The sequence below is a fragment of the Seriola lalandi genome, unplaced genomic scaffold (genome assembly GCF_002814215.2).
Source record: "Seriola lalandi dorsalis isolate HSWRI2012SDOR001 ecotype SW California unplaced genomic scaffold, Sedor1 jcf7180002054958, whole genome shotgun sequence".
Lineage (NCBI taxonomy): Eukaryota > Metazoa > Chordata > Actinopteri > Carangiformes > Carangidae > Seriola > Seriola lalandi.
The window spans coordinates 306478-315665 of record NW_019525509.1 but is presented as its reverse complement, the minus strand read 5'-3'; the positions used below and the strand labels follow the sequence as shown (position 1 = coordinate 315665).

Genomic DNA, 9188 nt, shown 5'->3' with positions numbered 1-9188 from the left:
GTGTTGTCAGGACACGTCTCACTTCTCATATACCTGACACTGTCTGACATTCAACCTCATTTACCGCTGTGATATGTAAGGGTAAGTGAAGATTTAAGAACACCTTAGAACTTTCAAGGAAATGGTCTGATTGTATGTGCGCGTGTGTGTTGTGCATAGGCACATCTGGGTCAGTGTGTGCATACTGATGTGGATCCCGACTTCCCAAGGGTTTAGAACTTCATTTTGTGCATGTAAATCATTTCTGTGCTCCTTCATGTAAAAGCCTTCACTACTATTACTGTTGCAGTGTCGTGTTGTGTGTTTTGCATACAATATCCCTGGTTTTGTCATGCTCCGCTGTATCCCAAACCATATGTGAATATAAGACACATAGAAATAATACTAAGAGTCGCAAGACTTGGATTTTATTCTTTTATTTTCTCAGTTACTTGGTAAATTGTACATTTATTTGGGCAATGCAGCTTTATGATCTCTGAAACATATGAAAAAGAAAAAAAAAAACTAAAAACATGATGACAATGTGGATGTCTGTGGACCAGGGCGAGTCTTGTAAAATAAAAAGAAACACATTTTTTTTTAACTAACCGTATGGAAAATAATTGACTAAAACTAAGAAAGCCCTTGAAGCAGTGGAATAGGGGCGGGAGCGGGGTCAGATCGAGTTGGAGAGATGGAGTACAGCTGTTTAGGACAAGACCATGGCCTGGAACTCTGTGGAGAAAAGAAACAGCATTAGTAAGGTGTGGCAGCTTATTATTTAGCTGATCTGTCTGACAGCAGCCTCAATTTAACACAAAAATATGTGTATTTTTTAACAAAGTAACATTAATGATATGAACCCATAAGAAGAGCTTGTATTGTTGTGCTCTAGAGTTAACGGTATGCCATTTACACCATTTTCGTCAATTGCTCTTTAGGAACATTGGCCATTTTGAATGCGTGTTGCATCTTCCCTGTTCTGCTGCTGAGCCAAATTCAGCAATTACTTATAAAATATTGGGACAGAAAAAGCGTGCAGGGACTTGGAGGGAGTAACTATGGTTTCTGCGTTTCTAGTTTAGTCCTGTAAAATACAACTGTCTCGTTCTCTGGTGTTACTTCCAAACCCTGAAACAACCAGACTATTCAAAGAGTACAACAAATTTACTTAGTGCAATTTGAAAATGTAAAAATTGTGGAAATTGTTTTCCACATACACGAGTATATCAAATACAGTAAGTGTGAACCCACTCACCGTCTGCTCCAATCCGGCCATCACTATCGTCATCAGCAGCGCACAGGAAGGCCTTGGTCTCCGTGTCTGTCAGAACGCGAGCCCCTGGAGAAAACCTCTGGAGGAAAAACCTGGCGGACACAGAGCCACAGACAAACAAAAGTTAGAGGCACTCTTCAGTAACAACTGGACATAGCGATAACGACAAAGGCAGCGATCAAGATCTAACGCTGAGGACTGATCTGTCCTAATGCACAGCTTTTAGACAAGAATCCTATGACAATGTGAGATGCAAGATATTGAAAGGGATGATTGTTAAATTTCTAATTTCTAACATAAGGTGTAATTTAAAAAGTTTTGTTGCTGTGCATAGCTGTACACCCATTTCATTTTCATCGTCTGTGGCTGAGCTTTGACCATAGGTGATTTTCATAATTACCACCTCAAACAAGAAGCTACCTGAATCTCAGAAAATAAAAAACATTTACAGCCGAATGATGAAAACTGATTATTTTAAAGGAAGAGACATTTGAGTCGGCAAAAACAGCCCCTGACCCATCAGATCCTGGGCCACAAAAAAATAAAAAAAGTCTAAGGTTGGAGAACTGGCCGCTCACTCACTTGAGCTCTTCCTCCTCAACAAAGCCACTGGCATCATTGTCCAGGATGGCAAAAACCTTCTTCACATCCTGGGGGCTCTTCTTGGTGAGGCCACACAGCTGGAAAAACTTCTTGGGGCAGAAGGAGTCTGGTGCTGGAGGAGAGACAGGAAGCAGAGTCAGGGACGGCACAAAGCTGGGCTTGATGAGTAATGACAAGACTCTGCCCTCAGTTCAGTATTCTGACTTGCATGGGATAGATTCCGCTTTGAAAGTAGAATTTACGTTTATGTCAGTTTAAATAATGGAGACAAGATGACATTTGACTAGGTAGCTGTTATTAAGTGTGTTGTAAGTCATTTTATCTTCTTGCCTAGAGGCGCATAGTTTGAGAAACTTTGGTCCTGGATACTCCCTGTAAATTTCTTTATATTTTAGAGATTTCAGCGTCTTTGGTCTTTGACTTCCAGTGATAATATAGGCTACAGGATTAAATCTGAACTTTCTTCGGCCTAATTGCTGTTCATAACATCACTTATCACTTAATCACTTATCCCGGTTATACTGTACTTAGCCTATATGCAAGTATCTATCTTTTCATCTCAACAGTTTGCAGTCTTCCAGCAGCCTATCATATAGAGACAGTCCTATTCTCTAGTGATTGCACAGGCTCCAGGAGAAATAGTGTATGGAATTAGAAGAAGAAAAAAAAATCTAATGAAGAGAGCAATAATGATATTGGTGGAAGACGATACCTTGGCAGTCCTTGATAGCACTGTCGATGGCATCAGCGGAAAGGATAGATGAGAGCGACATTTTATTCCTGTAGTGAGGAACAACCATGGTGAATTATTAACACATTTAGTCAGGTACAGTGGCAAACCTTCAAAACTTGACACTGACGGGGAGCAAAAGGTGTCCAGGTGACAGTACTGACACTGAGAAGTCAGTTCAGTAACAGGCCAGGACAGAGCGAAGCAGCAACACTGATATAACGAAAGTCCTTCAATCTAGATCAATTCTTATAGATCAGTAAAATAATAAAGGATTTGCTCTAAACGAGGCGTCGAATCCAACAGTGGTCGCTTCCCATTGATTAAACATGATAGAAAAATCGTTTGCGTTCTCTCTTTTTGCTCTTGTCTTGTTTTACGCACACATTTATTTCACCTGTCATATAACTAGGCAGGATGTGCAGCTGCTCTAAAGCGCGCGGAATAAACAGGAGTCAGAGGATCCGCATCTACAAAATCTTTTGAAATTAATAATAAAAAAAAAGAGAGAGAGAGAAAGAAAAGAAAGTACCCAGTTTCCACCAAAAGCGACCTCCTTGAATCCACACAGCAACTTACCGTGTTCAGGGGTTCTCGCCCGGTCGGTGATCCAGCAGAGAGGTAAGGCTATGTGGTGACTGCTGTCCGTCAAGGCGGATTTATATAGGTCTGATTGCAGTGACAATGGGGATTGCTTGAGTTACCTGTCTATGGATCAAATTCTTACTGCCCGCCCCTGATCCAATTTCTCAGCTAACTAATTAACCTTTACTATTTATAACGCCCAGGGGCAGAGAGACCGGACCGTGGACATCTGTAACGCCCTTGTAAATAGCAAATTAAGTTAAAAAGCGCATTCTTCCCCCCCGCCCCATCCACCACTCCCTCCCGTCATCCCAACACCCCTCCTCCTCTCACCTCTAGAATTATATAGCCTGGTACAGTAAATGCAGGGAGCCTGTAATGTAACTGCAATCTCTCTCTCCTTTTCTCCCTCTCTGCCCCCCTCCACCCCCCACCCTTTCATGCAGATATCCCTTTTCAGGCAGCTGTCCCAAAACGAGCACATCTGAGCAACATCCCACTGCAAATATGGCCCTTTATAAATACATTTGAGGTGAGTTATGGGAAATAAAGTGTCAACTGGCACTGAACGTTTCCAAGTCTTGCATATAGACCATGTGTCTCATGTCAGCAGCACAACCGCGAGAGATTGAGTCACCTAGAGGCGGGGCGGGTCAGATGATCTCCAACCAAACCTAATGTAACCTCAAACACACATCATAGCCCACTCATCAGTGAATGTCAGGGACGCCGGTGCTTTATAACCTTCTTACTGTCTCACACTGACAGCGGGGACAGCCTCGCAAAATTGCTTTGTCAACTGTGCTGATTAAGGGGCCCGAGGTCACCCTCTGCTGTCGGCGTCTCTCTGTGATGCTGATGATGATGCATAATGTAGCTACGGTGTCCCAGGTCTTCACATGGACTATTTGAATAGAGGTATAGGAGGCAGAGGTCACACAGGGCTGAGCACGGTGGATTCATTTCTACTGGAGTTGGATCATTTTGTCCCATTAAGTCTCTCAGACCTGCATGCTGTCCATTTGTCCAGCAGCAAAATGTTCAGTTCAGGTTGTCTGTTCCCCGGGCATCTGTGGCCCCCAGCGGGTTTGACAGACAAATTCAGGGGTCATTAAGCACATTTCTGGGAGTGTTCACTGCAGTAGCACACGGAAGGTTATTTCTCTTCATGATGTAAGGTTAGTTGAAGGTGTGCATATGCAGCACCACTTTGTATGTGGAGGCAATAGACAGAGAAACTCGAGCTGTGGGAAATGTTTTTTGTATGAACAATTTGAAATTATTTTCTAATGAATTCATGCAAAGTTAAATAACCTTGACGTTAATAAACAAGCAGGTCCCACCGAGATTTGAACTCGGATCGCTGGATTCAGAGTCCAGAGTGCTAACCATTACACCATGGAACCTTGAAGAAGAGATCACGTCCTACAAAAAGTATCCAATATATCATCTGCAACCTGATACTCGGAGATATTTTTGCATATATCCAAACCCGCGGGGGAACAGCAGCTTCCTCATGATAGAAGTCAACCATTCAATGCGCGCTTGAGTGGGGCGCGTGCGACTCTTGGCACGCATCAGCTGGCGGAGGTGAACCGCGGATAAAGCCGGTCTGTGCGTAAAGATCATCTTAAACATTATTTAAATGTCTGAAGACAGAACATTCGTGTCGTTTGGAATCAGTCGAGTTGCGCTGTGGCGCGTGGGACAAAGGAGCCAACATTTTATATGTCTCGGTGGAGACATAATTAAGTTACTGCTTAAAGAACTTGTCTTAAGTAAGAATGGAGGACATGTGCTTTGAGCATGAACTTTGCACACAGTTTACGCGCAGTATCCTTTTGTTTCATTCTTTGGCAGCTTCCTGGCGTCTTTCATTATTGAGTAAAAGCTTGTATCTCCGCTGGTTTGTCAGTGTCAACGTTTCCTAAACATAATCCCAGGGCCAACTTGTTAATGGGGCCCCTCAACAAGTGCTGTCTGATAATCCTCTGTGAGGTTGTCCCCTGAGCAGGTAAAGAGAAACTCTATCATCTGCTCCAGACTGTGTGTGAAAAAGAGACTGTGGACACCGGAAACGAGAGCAGTGGTGCGACTTTACCAGCACCCGGTGCATGATGTCATCCGCCATGTTGATACCTCGTGGACTATACGGTTACTGGGCAATCATTTATTCATTTACATTTGCTAATGTTCTTTACGAGCCTCACCCTTGGTCATATAGACTGGCCGAGAGGTTGACCTCAGCCTTTTTTTTTTTTAGCTTCTCTCGGACAAAGAGGACTGACTGACAGTTCTTACTGAAAATAATGATCATAATAATAATAATAATGATAATAAGAAAAGGAATTTAATAGGCCTGCTATTTATTCACATTATCCCCATTCTGCAGTACAGGAACAATGAAGCATGTCCAATATTGCAATCATGCCTGTCTTAATTAAGATCCAATAAAATTATGCCTGGATTAAAATCAACTAGAGATTAAATTTATTTTCAGTGTATTTTTGTTACACCATCACCCAACATGCTTTGCAGTTCTAAGTCTCAAGTTAAATAGTTGGACTTTACGCCTCATTCATTCAGTTTTATCCACCAATTTTTAACAAAAGGGTCTTGAAAAGAAGTTTTAAAATTTGCGTTTTCGAAACGTAAGGTAATTTTGTATTCTGTTTTACTGCTTGAATTTATAAGTGCCCCACTGCCGGAATATGGGGAACTATCGTTCAAACAGCGGTCGTTCGAGATGATTTATACTGTGTCCCAGCATCTACTGTTAATGTACGTAACTCCATCTAGTGGCTGCAGGATGGAGCTGCATGGTCATATGCACTACTAGCACATAGTGTGTGTGTGTGTGTGTGTGTGTGTGTGTGTGTGTGTGTGTGTGTGTGTGTGTGTGTGTGTACACTGTAACAATTATATTTAGGCTACATCTGTTTTCTTTTTCATTCATTTTCATTATTTTCCTTTCCATACCATTGATTCACATGTTTTTATATTCCATGTCAAAAAAGTAAATTGAAATTGAATATGAGAGAGAGAGAGAGAGAGAGAGAGAGATTTGTGAAGAATAAAAATCCAATAAAACCGTAGCAAAAGAATATTTATTCTTTTTTACCGTTCGTTCCTGGAAAGTGCATCATAGATTTTACAGTAAGCAAAATTCATATTTAAGACATGAACACAACCGAGCGACATTCACAATCATCATTTTTGGACAGTGTGTTGCATAGGAGGAAACGTCTCTTAAGCAAATGTATAAAAATTATTTATATTCAGATGAAAAGGGGGGAGGTCGACGTGGGCTTTGTTGTTCCATCAGAGCAGGTGTTGTTGGTCAGTTGCTATCTTAATGCTTAACCATGGCAGCGAACTCTGCGGGGGAGACAGAGGAGAAGACAGAGTTGGTATCCGCTGGAAAGTTCCACCAAAATCATCCAAAGTCGCCTAAACAACATACCATCAACGCCAATCTTGCCGTCACCGTCGGTGTCACCGGCCTTGAGGAAAGTCTTGGTCTCGGCGTCGGTCAGTGCGCGTGCACCTGCCTTGAAGGTCTGCAGGAACAGCCTTAGACACACAGGGGCTGTGGTTAGTTCACGGACCCTTGCGCTCATTTCATATATAACCTGACCGCAGAACTTCAAGTTTTCATTCAAATACTTGGACACACATATCGATACTGATAGTTGTTCTTTTATTGGATGTAATGAATAATAATAATAATAACAAAAACACAATTAAAGATCTGCAGCCAGTTGGACAGAGGGAAAAACAGGACACTGGCTAAAGATAGTTTGACCCTGTGCGCACCTCCACATTCCTTCAGTCCACACAGCAAGAACAAACTCTGCTAAGTCCAAAAATGTTATTCACTGGGCTTACAAACATAGGTATTAATTGATAATAGAAGATGCAAGAATAGCATTCATAAGCACTGACGTGTGGATGTAGGCTTTGTTTTGGACAAAGGGAGTGGTGTTGTGATTGGTGTGCGTCTTACTTCAGCTCCTCCTCCTCAATGAAACCGCTCTTGTCCTGGTCGATGATGGCGAAGGCCTTCTTGACCTCGTCGGCAGACTTGCCGGCCAGGCCGCATGCCTTGAAGAACTTCTTGTGGTCGAATGAGTCGGCGTCTGAAATCAATGGCAGGTTGGCAAATGAATAAATAAATAAATAAATAAAACATGGTAGCTGTTAATGCTCCAAATGACAAAAGCCACTCAGGGAGACTGTGACTGATTTTGTAATTGCCAGCCCAGGACTCACTCTTGCACCCATCCAGGGCTGCAGTGATGTCAGCATCATTCAGTACACCTTTGAAGGCCATTTTGATCTGTAGAAATAAAATCAAAAGCGATGATCTAAACTTTTTAAAGTAGGATAGGCAATATTATGACTAAATAATCACAGGGGAGCAGGTCGGCTACTTTTTGGTATCGCAGATTATATGGATCATATTTCTTCCAAATTCAATAGAAATAGAAAGATTTCACATTTCAAATGGCAAATTAATCAGTCCACTTATTTATGAATGGCGCGTTTGATGTTACATTTCCAAATCCCATTCCAGAGGCTGGATCGACACTGCAACTCTATAGAAGCTTGGAGCTGTGACCAGTAATCCATGTCTTCATGCAGCTGACGCTCCCGCAACAGCAAACAAAAAAAAAAAAAAGGAAAAATTCATCTCGTTCTTTTGATGCGGCATTGCAGTGAGAAGTTGATTTCCTTATTTAAACGTAATGTTCAAAACCATGAATGTTTTCTCAAAAGCGCCAAGCCTGATGCTGCGGCTTTGTCTCTGCACGGGTCCCAGGGTTTCTTTCTCTCCATTCATTCAAACTCACCTCTGATGTCTTTGCTTTGTAGGGTACAGATGATACAGACAGGTCTCGAGTCGACTGCAGTGATCTTCCCGCTGTTCCCGGTGACCTTTTATAGTTTCACTCCATCGAAATCTGAGGCATAAGATAACTGACACCCCCGGGACGGGGGTGGCGAAAATTTGTCCTGCAGTCAGAGAGCGGTCTATTTTAAGTTTCACAAATGAAGACGCTTAAAAGGTGCGTTTGAAGAAGTCTTCACTATCCCCCAATGCTAAGAATAGGCCTGTGCACTGCTGAGGAGGACGAATTGCAAGTGCTGCTGGCAACACACAGCAATGAAGGTGGATACTGAGCATGCATGCATTAGAGCTGGCGTAAGTGGCACTAATTGGTTGTTTTCCCTCTTTTCGTATAGCATTGTTGATTTGGAAGGCGCTGGCTGCTTTATTCAGGAATTTCTCTTAAGTCTACTTGGCGGGTTTGGGGAAAACAGTCGTTAAATATGATATGCCGATTTATGTCTTGAATGTTACTGGGAAATGTGCAAAAATAAATTATAGTTCACTTGGTGAGAAACATTCTTTTGCTGTGTAGGCTTGTTTAACATTGGCAGAGTCTACCTGAGATGCCTGAATGATGCAGTCATTTGTATTTTGCCAAATTAGACTTTGCCTTAAAATCACGTTTCCACTAATCCACTTCAAATCAAACCAAGCACAAATTTCAATTGGTCCCATTTTACCTGGAAAGTCAATTGTATTTCACATATTCTAAGAAAGTAATTATTTTTGTTTTTTTTATTACATTAGTCAACGTATACTGAGTAATTCTTTTGGGAAAAAACCTGCTTCAATTAGGCTGATTATTGCACCCGGCCTCTTTCCTTTGTAATTTCATGTATTATTCCTGTTATTTTAAGAGCTTAAAATGTTCCAAAGCACAAGGAAGTTTCCATGCTGTTAAATCTTTTTTTTTTCTCTCCTCCAAATCAAGTTCAAAACCCAGTTCTTGTCATTACACCGTGCAGCTCCGCTTGTAATGCTGAGAGAGCAGCTTTGACCTGCAGGTGGCAGCACTGTCCTGTGGTGCTGAAGCCTGAGGAATCAGTTGACTGCCATCATTATGTCTCTGTCTGTTTTGACCACTGGTTGGTCATTTGATAGTGTTGAGGGTTTACATATTG

At 41.9% G+C, this 9188-nt stretch overlaps 2 protein-coding genes and 1 non-coding gene across 3 annotated transcripts; all 3 read right to left on the bottom strand.

Annotated features, from left to right (window-relative positions):
- Positions 1-400: 400 nt before the first annotated feature.
- pvalb8 (parvalbumin 8) lies at positions 401-3368 on the bottom strand. The gene is made up of 5 exons (XM_023395161.2): positions 3168-3368; positions 2571-2638; positions 1838-1970; positions 1238-1347; positions 401-714 (listed from the first exon to the last, which is right to left on the bottom strand). The coding sequence occupies exons 2-5, from the start codon at positions 2629-2631 to the stop codon at positions 689-691; spliced, it is 330 nt and encodes a 109-aa protein (XP_023250929.1). The 5' UTR covers positions 2632-2638; positions 3168-3368; the 3' UTR covers positions 401-688.
- Positions 3369-4507: 1139 nt separating this feature from the next.
- On the bottom strand, positions 4508-4579 carry trnaq-cug (transfer RNA glutamine (anticodon CUG)). The gene has a single exon. It is a non-coding gene; the product is annotated as a tRNA-Gln (tRNA).
- A 1682-nt stretch (positions 4580-6261) lies between these two features.
- Positions 6262-8134, bottom strand: LOC111645858 (parvalbumin beta). Its single transcript, XM_023395174.2, has 5 exons — positions 8027-8134; positions 7446-7512; positions 7180-7312; positions 6637-6746; positions 6262-6551 (listed from the first exon to the last, which is right to left on the bottom strand). The coding sequence occupies exons 2-5, from the start codon at positions 7504-7506 to the stop codon at positions 6526-6528; spliced, it is 330 nt and encodes a 109-aa protein (XP_023250942.1). The 5' UTR covers positions 7507-7512; positions 8027-8134; the 3' UTR covers positions 6262-6525.
- Between the last annotated feature and the right edge of the window lie 1054 nt (positions 8135-9188).

Coding starts and splice junctions, on each gene's coding strand:
- LOC111645858 (XM_023395174.2), bottom strand. CDS start 7,506: ATGGCCTTCAAAGGTGTACTGAATGATGCTGACATCACTGCAGCCCTG. Junction 7,313..7,445: donor AGCCCTGGATGGGTGCAAGA/GTGAGTCCTGGG, acceptor CATTGATTTCAG/ACGCCGACTCATTCGACCAC. Junction 6,552..6,636: donor CGGCAAGATTGGCGTTGATG/GTATGTTGTTTA, acceptor TCTCCCCCGCAG/AGTTCGCTGCCATGGTTAAG.
- pvalb8 (XM_023395161.2), bottom strand. CDS start 2,631: ATGTCGCTCTCATCTATCCTTTCCGCTGATGCCATCGACAGTGCTATC. Junction 1,971..2,570: donor TGCTATCAAGGACTGCCAAG/GTATCGTCTTCC, acceptor TCTCTCCTCCAG/CACCAGACTCCTTCTGCCCC. Junction 1,348..1,837: donor GTTGAGGAGGAAGAGCTCAA/GTGAGTGAGCGG, acceptor TGTGTCCGCCAG/GTTTTTCCTCCAGAGGTTTT.